Source organism: Vanessa atalanta, chromosome Z, assembly GCF_905147765.1.
Source record: "Vanessa atalanta chromosome Z, ilVanAtal1.2, whole genome shotgun sequence".
Classification (NCBI taxonomy): Eukaryota; Metazoa; Arthropoda; class Insecta; order Lepidoptera; family Nymphalidae; genus Vanessa; species Vanessa atalanta.
The window spans coordinates 2,823,952-2,837,267 of record NC_061902.1 but is presented as its reverse complement, the minus strand read 5'-3'; the positions used below and the strand labels follow the sequence as shown (position 1 = coordinate 2,837,267).

The following is a 13,316-nucleotide window of genomic DNA, read 5'->3' as shown; positions in this document are numbered from 1 at the left end:
ATTTTTCAAGACATATTTTGACTTATCAAAAAAATACGTATATGATCGTAAAGATTTCTAGCGAATCAAGTGGTTGAAGATAATAAAAGAAGTGTTTCCATTAAAACAATTTTGATGAATACGTTCTTAGTGCACCTCTTAAACTCATCGGTCTTTTCCCAATTTAAATAATGATCGCTTATATTATGTGATATTCAGTCAGTTAGACATTCAGAACTTAATAGCATTGCTCTCGTCAAAAAACAAAATTGAGCAGTAGCCTTACTAGTAGAGATAGTCGGTCGTCTGGCTAAGCAGATAGTCGCTTTTTGCCAGTAAAATGTGTGATGATTGGGTACCTACCTAAACAGGCTAGCACATAGTCGTAGGGATATTCATATATATAATATAATCGAACATGTAGCTAAAATTCTCACTTTTACGATCACATGCCTAGACTTTAGTATCCTTGAATATCCTGGATATTATAAGAATTATGTACATATTATTCCATACTTCACCATTTTAAGCGGTTCAATTGTGCTCTTTTAATTCCGCACACTCCACGTCTCAAAAGTATACAGAATTATGGGAAATTATAACTCTAATAAACCAAATCTTTATGGTCGTGCTATGTTACGTTATAATGTTTCTAAAACGGATCAGTTTACGGCTTAAGCAACTTCTACGCGTGGTTTTTCTGATACGTTCAACAATCATCATTAAATGATGCGTACTAACTTCTTAAAGAGATAGAGTGAACTAGAAATGTGCTCAAACCAGTAACAGATTGCATGTATCCCAATTCTGGACTGAAGCTTACTTTTATGCATAGGAAAGGTTGTCTTTACGTGTCTATATTCCTTTGTTTCAATCAGGAATTAATAATATTTTACTCGGTTATAAAGATAACAATCTGGTTACTCATGTGCTATTCGATGTCAAAATCTATAAAGAAATCGATATATCATATTCTAATTCGAATGCTATGAGTGAACAGTTATGTTGCGAGTGACTTTTGTGATGAACGGCTTTTATCAAAATATTTTTGTCCATCTTAAAGTTAATATAAAAGAAAAAATATTTGCCTAGAGAGGACATGTTATAAAATATATGAAAGTATTAATGATTTTTATTTCATTGTCTATTTAAAATCACGAAACTCAGCTCACTGAATTTCAGGATTGTAAATAAACAATTAAATAAAAATCATGTCTCAATAAATGCTGTTTGATTCTTTATAAATACAGCCCGTCCTCTAAAACTTGTTCGAACATTTATTTATCTCTAGGTGAGTAAATTTTTGGATTTATTTTGAAGATTCTTGTAAATAAATTAAATTAAATAAATAAATTAAGTTAAATTTGTACTATTTTTTAATTTTCATTTAAAATTGTTTTTTGATTTTATAGAAATCCAGACAAATATCTATATTTTACTGTTTCCAAGTATCTCCCTTTTATAGTTCGTTATCACAACGATCCGACACGAACCGGCAGAAATCAGACGTAGACCAACTAGTTTGGATTGTTTACCAAGACACGAGATTCTAAGCATTATTGGAAATTTCTCGACGAAAGAAAATATACTTTTATTCCGTCTTCGGATTCAAACCCGAGACCTCTTGATCAAGAAGAAATCAATGACTAATAACTCCAAGTACGAAATTGATTATATGGTCAGACAACAGGTGACCGTAATATTATAAGGGATATATCGCATTGGAGATGTCGGAATCCATAAACAAATTATTGCAACCGAATATTATACAAAGTAAAATGAACTTCAACAGTATACTTGAACCAATATCGTGGTGCATATTCATATCGCTTAAGCGACACCCAATTTAAAGTTTCATAAACGTTTATAATTAACTGTTAAAGCAAACAACGAAACAGTTTTTTTTTTATAAACAAAATGTTAAAAGGAAATGATATATTTTTTTTGTTTGCTATTCGAAAACTCTTGTTAAATTTTTCAGTCATATAAATGAAAATTAACAAGTGAACGAATAATAGTGTTAAAACATTTATTTTTCGTGATTGAAAATTTATTACATTGTTTCATACAATTAAATTTTTTTAAATACTTGATTTATCTTCGTTCTCGTTGGAAAATTTAATTCTTGCAAAAAAATATTTCATTGATATCGTCGAGACTAGTAAAAGATTATTACTTTTTAAGTCAAACGGACACGGGGTCGTTAGTATTTTTATATGGCTAATGAATCCGATACATACACTGATATAAATATTTTAAGTCCATTTTAATCTTAATAAATACATTTATTGTATTGATATTGCATCAAGTTAGATAACGATTATTCGAATAAAAAAAAATGCGAGACTATATTTTTGTAAAATAATGATATTTGCTTACGAAAAATTAGTTTTTATTAAGCGCTTATTTGCTTATGCAATTCACTTTGATGATGTCGTCCTGACCAATTTGTCGGCCAAACACCAAAGACCACAAGTGTGGGCAAGCATGCGCTCTGTATTTTTTCACTCTCATAATCCGAGACGATCGGGAAAAATTCAAGCGCAGGACCAGCGGGTTTACGTGCTTTTTGTAGTATACAAATTTCATCGGCTATTCATGGGATTTGAACTTACATCGACACTAGACAGTTTATATACATATACGTGTGATTTATGATTTAAGTACGTACATTTTGTTTTACCCATGTAATAACATAAGTGAGGATGATGATGAACGATTGTTTATCTAAATAATTTTCAATTTTCTTTGACTTTGTATAAGTCTTTATATCTGCTTTCTTGATTAATTCTCTAATTCTTATCATCTCAAAGGTTATCTAGAAGATAACCTTTGATATTATAACACAAGATACCCTTCGTTCATTTTTATTTTATTCTACATTTAGGTTCACTGCTTGTAAATTATATATACAATAAAATATTTACAACAGCAACAACAGAGATAACACAAAAAAATTATAATTATAAACGCGAGTGATAAAATCTAGTAGATTTATGAAACATTTATTCAAACTCGCATTTCAATTAGTATCTTATATGTGAAAGCCAAAAAAAATAAAATACTAATACAGCTGACGAGTCATATGTTAAAAACTTATTATATTTTCAACTCGGAACAATTTAAAAGAAATTCGCGTCCCATTTAAGTAAATTTACATAAAAAAATTGTTAGACCCTTGATTAGGTCGCGTTAAGTTAATTCCGCAGCATCGAGATCAAACGGGGGAGACATTTGAATTTTTAAACCGTACACGAGTGTGAAATAACGTGACAATAGCACGAGACAATTTTAGGTAGAACTCGTAATTTATAAGGCTTTGTGATTTTTCATCTTGTCTGCACCGTGTCATTTGTATAGTCACAATTCATGCGGAGTCGTTTCCTAGTCTTCAGTCTTGTTCCACAGAATAAAGGGAATGCTGGAAGTTGCGTGTGTTGATTTATGTTTGATACGAACACATGTATCTTTGTTGTCGGCTTTAAAAAGGAAAGGAGGAAGTTATCAATTCGGCTGCTCGAGTAAGGTTGGAAAAATAAGGATTTCGGCTCTTTTCGCACACATAAACAGATATGTCTGAGTAAAAGATAAATAAATGTATTGAATTTTAATTGTTACTGTTTCTGTGTGAAATGTTTAAAAACCGTAAAGCTATTTATAGTGATTTGCAATCAACAATGGGATGATTGCCTACAATTATGATACTTGTTAAATTATTGCATTTCAAAGAATCAACGAATCATTAACGCAATTCAGTGTGAATTGCTTTAAGCATTTGTTTTAACAATTCACTTGAATATAATTGTTGTAAAGTAAATTAAATTATATATAAAATTCAAGTAAAATTGCAGATTGTGAAATTTACACAATGGGCATGCTCTTCTCTTTTGCTCTTTCAGAAGGAGGTTTCGAGAGTATTTATCTGACATACATACGGGTTTCGACATATACGCACACGTAGGACAATTATAAAGTTAAATAAAGCACTTTTAGTTACGTAAATTAAAATTTCCGAGTCTCTTTTAAGATCTACGCGCAGTACCTACAAGGATTATTTGGTTAGAGAAGTTTGATAAGCAGTATTAAATTCGTTGATTTTATTTGTTTAAAAGAAAACTCAAGAAATTTCACATATATTTTTTTTCTGAATAATGAAAATAAAATATTTTTTTTATTGGATACTATAAGTAGAAAAAAAAATTACTTTATTAAATTAACGTTGTACATGAAAATGTTATAAAAAAACGGCTTTGAATGATTTACTTAAATATCAAAGAAGCCTCAGCGTACCCAAATTGATATAAGTTTTGTAATTTAAAAAAAATACTTTATTTAGTAAGATATCGTTTTTATATTTTATATAAAGACGATTTTCTTTCAATTATATTTATATAAGATTCCCGAGAAGACATTTTTTTCATAATTAATTTTTATTGGATTTCCTTGTAAAATAATCATGCTCTATATTTATAGAGAATTGAATTAGATGGACGCCTATTTTATACATAACCGTATCTATGGCTTCGAACGAGGATCGAGGAGGAGGTTCGTTGAACTGTCAGGCTACTAAGTACTCGTAGGAAGAAATATCACGTACGCCAATCCTGTGTTTATAAGGCCCTTCCATTTTTTACAACGTATATAATACGATAACACCATAAGGTTATTGGTTTAATATGTAAAATTTTATTCGGCTATTTTCAGCTCATATTTTGACCAACTGTTGCCCGCAGCTTTGTTCGCGTAGAAGTTAAATATATTTACAGACCTGTTTTTATACCACATTGATGCGTATTTTACCCCTTAGGCTAGAATATTAAGAAACGTTCTTATTCGTATCTATTCATTTTTAATCAGTAGCCAAAAAATAAAGTTTCATGCTTCTAAGGTAAAAAATTACGGAATTCCATACAAACTCTTCCATTCAACCCCTATTTCGCCCCCTAAGTGGTAGAATTTCCAAAATTACTTCCATAGTGGATGTCTACTCAATAAAACGATCCTGTTCACCAAATTTCATGGCCCTAACTTTAATAATTTCAGCGATGATGAATCAGTCAGGCAGGACATGTTATTTTATAAGTATAGAAAATTTCAATGTTGCATAATACTCATGTTATAATGATAATTTTATTTTTCGTTTTCGTTATCAGTTAGAAATAATGTAATTTTTATCCAATAAGTTAAAAAGCATAAATAAAAACTTAGCCAATGATAAAATTGAAATCACTATAGAGATAATATCTTATCTTTTAATCTATAAGCTACGTAAATGTTGAAATAGCTCTTCACTATCCAATAAATTCTGAATTTAACTCATTGTACCAAAGTCTAAAAGCGGCATGTTCACATTGCAATTCTATTATTCAAAATATAATCTAGAAATTACGTAGATTGAACGACGATAATGTACTTTTCATCAAGTAAATTGACGAATTTACTTGATAAAAAGTACAACGTAAATTTCATAGGTTTGTTTAGTTTGTGGTCGTAATGGATATAAAACTAAACAGTACGATTCTTTATGACTTTTTATCACAATATAATTTAGAAGATCAAATATGTTGCCGTGGAAACAAATTGAATTAACCTACCATCCGCTACAAAGGATATTGTCGTAGCGCTGCGTAGCTCGACGTAGCGCTTATCTTGATATTATTTACATAAAAGCGGACATTCGCATGTATTTTTATACTTAGTCAAATCCATTTCCGCTACGTTCTGCTACGTCTTCAAAATTAGTGATATATTCAATAAACTATAATACCTAATAACTAATACTTCAGATTTTTTTTTATATTCCTCATACAATACGTTCCTCAGTATTAACTTCATATATTCTATAGACTTCCATGTTTGGTAGCGCTCTTGAGTCTTCTAAGCTAACTTTTAAAACTAGAGTATATCAGAGAATTAGAAAAATATCCATGTCAACCAGTGACATTGTGCTGACAGTATATCGAGTGATTTTATTTTAAATGAACAATAATAAGGACCTATATAAAAACCAAACTCAGATCTGATACTTTCAGAAAATACATATTAAATCTCTAAGAGTTGGTAAAAGCTAATACGTAACAAACGTTAGAAGATTACCGTAAATTAGCATTTGATGCTAAAGTCGCTTGTGTGGAATGAAGTGGCTGTTTGTTTTATATGAGCTGGGATAATAAACCCGCATCGCTTTCACGCGTTAAGCCGCAAAGTGGAGCTAGTATTTGTCAATCTGTAATGTAAAATTCATCCAAAGGCTATTCGGATATCAGGCTGTTTCAAACAATGTTCGTTTGTTTTATTTTTAAGCTCGGACATTGTATTCGAATCAATATTTCATGACGTAATTGTAGTTACAGCCACGACTAAATATTTTTGTTAAAGTGAATCACTATTAAAATAATAACTGATGTAGATTCTACTGAGAAAAACCGACCAGTAAGTCAGTAGTTACTATTTCCAAAATTTATAATACAATGATATATATAATATATCTTACATGAATTAAAACAAGTATTAGTTTCACGTTTTTTTAATAAATGTTTTGAACATATGAATCGGGGTTTATTACAGAAATGAGTGTCCCAGAAGGATTTGTTGACATTGCGAAGTAGGAAACTTGGCGTTATAATATTTACGTTTCGTGTACATACGTAAATGTCATTGATCAACACCGTGTTTATTAAATAAAAGGTCTTTTTTTTAAACTGAGAAATGATCTAGATCTTGATACCCTCTTCACATTAGGACCGGTGAAAGGATTATGATATAATGTGTGTAGGTATATTTTACATTAGCAGCCTATAAATTTCCCACTGCTGGGCTAAGGCCTCTTCTACCTTTGAGGAGAAGGTTTGTAGCATATTCCACCAAGCTGCTCCAATGCTGGTTGGTGAAATGCACATGTGTCAGAATTTCGTTGAAATTAGACACATGCAGGTTCACACCGCCGAGCACGAGATGAATTATAAACACTAATTAAGAACATGAAAATTCAGTGGTCCCTGCCTGGGTTTGAATCCGAAATCGTCGGTTAAGTTGCACGTGTTCTAACCACTGAGCCATCTCGGCTGGCTCTCGGCTCGGTATTTTGTTTAAATTGAATTAAAAACCAAAATGCGTGAATGCATAATTATATTAAATTATGACGATATAATTTACGCTAAACATTAATACTTATATTAATCTCCGTAGTTGTTATCGAATTTGGATAAAACGTAGTTTATAAATTAGTTTTAACATGAATCAAAGTCAATAAAATAGATTTTTCATCAAAATATTGTATTCTGTTACATTGAGTATTTATTAGTAATTAGCTTATCCGTCCGCTTTGATGGGAGTTAAATTTAATTTATCAATTATCGAGTACTAGAAGTAAATTTTACGTCTAAAAGATAAAACATTCTCTTTAAACGCAATTCTTACAACTTTGTAGTACACTTAAACTTTATAGATGTAAAAACTGAAAAATTAAGAATGATTTGTGAAAATATTAAATTATCAGTATGTAAGGTCTTCAAGGTCGCAATTTTTTTAAAGATATTAGAGTGAGTTACTTTTAAATGTATACGTTGATTATTCAAATATATTTTTAAATAAAATCGTAATGATATAGAAGCTCCTATCCTGACTGATTCTATATGAATGTAAAGCTTAATCTGACTGACAGAGAGTATTTAAATTTTGAGAATACTTTATTTTTGTGCATACAACTCTTAAATTTGAGCTGTATCAAATAAATCGTTATCACGAGAAAGAAATAAAAAAATATACAAGTGAAAAAACCCGCTGAGTTTGTTTCGATGGGTTTTCCCAGCCGTAGTTAATTTAACAATCAATAAATAATAATTGAATGCTTCTTTATTGTATAAATAATGTTCTTTTATTCTCATTATTATTTGCTTGTAGATGCTGTATTATTTTTCAAGTGTCACGTGATAATGTCAAATATTATGTGTATGGATTAAATACTTATTCCTATCTTCGATGTGTGCATGTGACTTCGTAGTAGGCAGACCAAATGTCTAGTAGTGGGGCCTTCATTAACAGTTATTCACTTATATGAAAACAAAAGAGTACCTATATCATATATGTAGATTTTTGAAAAATATTAACTTTGAGTTATTAATATAATATTCATTTTAGAAATATAATGCATTTTTTAAGTGTTCTTGAGGATAGGTTATATTATATTTCCATGTATAAACTTCTGTTCTAGTTTCGAATTGAATAATCGTGTTATGTTTTTTAATTTAATATATATATATATTTTTTACGCACTAAATTAATAACTACGTAAAACAACGCATAAAACAAATAATATCAAATTTAAAATTTGTATGACGATAGCGCTCAGTATAGAACCCTCTCACTTTAACTGCTTTTATATAATATTTTTTATATGAAACTGGAATGCAGGCGAGCAAATGGACCGCCTGGTTCTGAGTGTTGGTGACCACTTAGCACCATTTCTCAGAGATGACGCATTACAAAATATTGACAATTTATTTTAACCCTAATGCACCCAACCTGAGAAACTGATATCTTATGTACTTTATAACTCTAAAACGAAAAAATTTAATGCATGGTTCTAAAGACGTTTTATGATTTGTCAGTGTGAATTAAATAAATTTAATTATTGAAAGCCTATTGGACAAAGCACGCAAGCATTTTACCGATCCTTATAAAAAAATATTAAGAAGCGAAATAAGAAATTATCTTAAATTCCTGAGACGGCGTTGGTGAACGGGAGTTGTAAGTCCTAGTAATTTTCTTTCGCAAACTGACACTGTAAACAATGTTCACGGGATAACGTGCTTAAAACTTTATTCATTCCAAAAGAAACACCTGCAATCTACATAATATATATGTATATACAATACTTTTGGAACGAAGTTCTTTTACGCGGCTTATAGTAGAGTGAACTGACCGAAATCGATTGATAAACGATTTAATATAATATTATTTAAATTTATTTTTATGTTATTGTTTTAATTCACGCGGGAATTTAAATAAAAAATAATGTAATTCTTAGCATTTATTTATTCTCAAATAAATTAAGAAATGTATCCCTTTGTGTTTGTTATTTAAAACAAAATATTTGTATACCGAAAGTAACTTCGTTCTAACCATGACAGATAAGAACAGGTCACGTCACGACTGATCCCATGTTTAAACATATACCAGCGGACGGGAAAATTTGGTATTTGATGGCGAGGTCTCACCACCGACCATAGACATCGGCGCTTTAAGAAATATTAACAATTCCTTTAAACCTTGGGAGCTAAGATGTTACAAACCTCGTGTCTGCCATTACACTGCCTCATTCTCTCTGCAAACTGGTACACAACAATTCAAAGTATTGCTCTTTAGCGATACAATGACTGATGAGTGGGTACTTCTATCCAGAAAGTCTAGCAGAAAACCCTACTACCAAGTACCGGTGTTCCTTTGAATACATTTTAATAATTAATTTGTCGTTGCAAGCTAAATCTATTTATTTAATTTTTTATTTTATTTTATTGAGAACAATATAATGGGCCATTACTTATCTAATATGTTATATTGTATAGTGTTATAAAAATATATAGAAAATATCGTAATCTTCTTAAAATAAAATAATCTCTTTTCATGTATAATATGTGCAAAAAGTTTACTTTCTGTTGTCTACATTCCTAGAATCCGCTTACAGTAACATTTCGTTCCAATTTATTTCGCTAATTTTGTTGTTATATTGTGCTGATATATACCATCTACGTTTAGTATATTCTACGTTAAAAATCAATACTTTAAATGTATTGTTTGTGATTTGAAATTTAAGTGAGCTAGTATAAATACAGACACAAGAAACACATTTAGAAATCTCAGTTACATCAGTTTGAGGCGTATTGAAGTTGTGATAAGTGGCTTAAAGTTTACACTGGCACTATACCGTGCTGGTATCTATAAGCTTAGATAGGTTATTTATTTATTTACCTTATTTTAAAATAATACTTCGTTTTTAACATGACGATGATGACTATCTGAACGATTTCGAACTCGGTGGCTAATTAAGGAGTCTACTTTGAGATAAGCTACCGAACCTTCTCAGCCAACTTACAGTACGTAATATTTAAGAGCACCAGTAAATGCCCAAATACTGGTGCAGTATTAATAAATACTGCACATGTATTTGGGCAGACAGAGAATACTCTCACTTTCAAAATCCGATGGGTTATCAAATCCAACAAAACTGGAAGGAGTTTAAACACAGAACTAAAGGTTTACATGCTTTCCGTGGCACTGGAGTCTGCTGGGTAACGAAATAAGAAAAACCCAATAACTATTTATTTAGCTAACTTGGGATTTGAATCCCAGGACCTCGCGACCTACGGTTCTATATCAAGCCCCTAGACCTACAAGACAGTCAGCTTAACGCAATTAAGATGGAAGATGTATACGTCTTATTACATTGTGTGCTATCTGTACACGTGTGTTTATGTGTATATTTACATGTGTTTGTATAGACTATTGGATATTAATAGAATACACATAGAACAATTAACGGATTTCTGTCACCGTCACCTTGAGGTGCAATTCATCAAGTTAATGGTTGCAAGGCAAGGTCTCCGCAATCAATATGTCTAATCAGTTAATGTATACAACATAAGATGGTATTTGTCATGCTCTTCTGACATGTATTCAGATAGATATGGTGTTTAGTCAGATAATAATGAAATCAATGTATCATCGACCATGACCTAATTATTTTAAATTTCGTTACAGCTCTTTGAATTTGTGTCTTCTTTTGGATTTTAAATGCAATAATAATATTTATAATCCAGTAAAATTAAAAATATCATCATGAATCATCTGACACTTCCAGGTTTATTTAGGTATTTCCTTTACCGCCGAGTATGAGATCATTACAAATAGAAATTATTGTTATATGCATGAAAAATCTTGCCTGAATCCGATAAATCGTTGGGTACAAACATACATACATACATACATACATAAATACATATTCACATAGCCATCTTGATTAAACTCATATGACATATTTTGAAGATATTCAAAACATACAACTGTTTATTATATTAAGGAAATTTAAACAACTGATAAATCTTCAAGTGGAATGAAGACCGCATTTTCATTTAGAGAAACTATATGCTGAGCTAAGGCTCATTCCATCACTTCTAAAGTGTAATTTCCGAACACATTCTAGGTAGAAAATGTGTTACGTCAGTCACTTTACGACACTCACAACTAAATCTATACATATAATAAAATTGGAGTGTCTGTTTGTAATATTAAAATAACCGTTATGTTTGTAAACACGGTATATATACCAAAATATTATTTTTTTAATTTTTGTCTATCTCTCTGTTTGTTCCAGCTCTGGACCGCTGGACCAATTTTGACGGGACTTTCACTGGCAGATGACTAATGTATAAGGACGAAGTCGCGGGCACAGCTAGTTGATGATGGGATAGATGAAACTATTTTTTATAGGAACGAAGTTTGATGAATGGCTGAGTATTTATCCATTCTATTTGTTTACAACCAGTAAACAAATAGGGTGCATGATTTCAATTTAATTTTATCTTAATTTTTTTTTTAGTTTATGGCAATTCTTGTTATTTAATCAAGATTTTCTCTAGTAATCACAGATTATGCTAGCTTCTAATAATTAATAAACCTCAGCCCAAACCCTGGTTAGATAGTTTTTTGCAGTATACAGATCCTATAAAGGATTATTTTTAAATCATGTACTTTGGTGTGTGTTTTGTTTGGTAGTAGGCCTTTGTGCAGGCCCACTTGGGTAGGTACCACTTGGTAAGGTGCTACTGCCAAACTATAATACTTAGTATCATTGTGTTTCGATATAAAGGGAGAATGAACCGGTAAAACTTCAAGGTACAAGGAATCGTAGTTCACATCTTAGTTCTTAAGGATGGTAAATATTTTTTTGCAGTGCCTATAGGAGGTGGTGGCCACTTATTATCGAGTTACACATTTGACGGACCACCAACGAACACAAAAAAGGATTCCATCGTATCTGATGTCCAAGTAATGACGAGAACAAATAAAATTATATTTATGTAATAAAATATCACAACACATCAATTTGTTCATGAAAAAACCAAATATGTTATATTCTTCTATTTCCGTAACGCATTGCCATCATAATCATTAAAAAAAAACCCCAAACAGGGTATTTGATCAAAAAAACTCATGACCAATGAGGCATTCACTTCCTCATACATAAATCTAACCGAGTTTCAGAATGTACGTAATTTTCGCATCAGCGGCAAAGATATAAAAATTGTGCAATAGATTACTTTGACATTCTATCAACGGGAAGCCAAGTGGAAAAGATTGAAATGAACCAATACAAATCGTAATTGTATTTATTCAGACCGTTCAGAATTTCCCTTAGTGTTGGTTTTTCCAAAATAAATACGACTATTACATTGTTATTTAATTTGTCTTTACTAATATTATAAAGAGGTAAAATTTTGTTTGTATGGAGGGGATCATTTCCAGAACTAATGATCCAATAATAATTATAAAAGTTTTATCACTACATAATTCCTGATTATTATGTATTATACTCTATAATATAATCATATAATTTTCTTTATTAAGAAAATGGACCAGTGTGACCGAGACGCGTCGCTATTATTTTTTATGTATAATTTTAATTACACATTTTTTTTAGTATTATAAAAATAAGCATTTCAAAAACAAACCAGTAAGGGCATGGTAAAAGTCTTTTTATAAATAAAAAATCTTAATTCTAAATTTAAAATAAAATTAATAAAATATTTCAAACTTGACAACCCTGGGTTTTATTTATCGAAATTAACTTATTTTGGTTCAAAACACCCAAAATGTTTATTTATTAAACGCTTTATGTATTTTTCCCTTTTATTTACGTTTTATACGATAACGACTTCCATTGTTGTTGAAGCACGAGGATGTTTGGGAAATACTCTGAATAACTTACCAGCACGCTCCAGTCTCCTCATCTTAGTAATGTGACAACATTTATCAAACATAGACATGGCACGTTGTGTACTGTATTCACTGGTGACTCTCATATTACTTCACAACTTTATGGTAAGTAATATTTTAACTTATATTATAAACATGAAAATATATATTTTATTTTGTTGTCACCTTAATACGTCTGAAGTTTGTAAAATAATAGTTTAAAGTATAAAAAGAAATTTCTTTATGGCATCGTTAGCACGTTTATCGAACGGGCCATCTTATGGTAAGTGTCACCACTGCCTATAGACATTAGCACCGTATGAAATTTTACCCATTTCTTATATAACAAAACCGCCATCAACATT

General features: G+C 30.6%; 1 protein-coding gene across 1 annotated transcript in view; it reads right to left on the bottom strand.

The window, feature by feature from the left end:
* LOC125076218 (glutamate receptor 1-like) overlaps positions 1-12,986 on the bottom strand; it is a 168,363-nt gene extending 155,377 nt beyond the window's left edge. The window contains exon 1 of the mRNA XM_047688279.1: positions 12,965-12,986. Coding sequence (XP_047544235.1) covers positions 12,965-12,986 — 22 coding nt within the window. The remainder of the gene's footprint in view (positions 1-12,964) is intronic.
* Between the last annotated feature and the right edge of the window lie 330 nt (positions 12,987-13,316).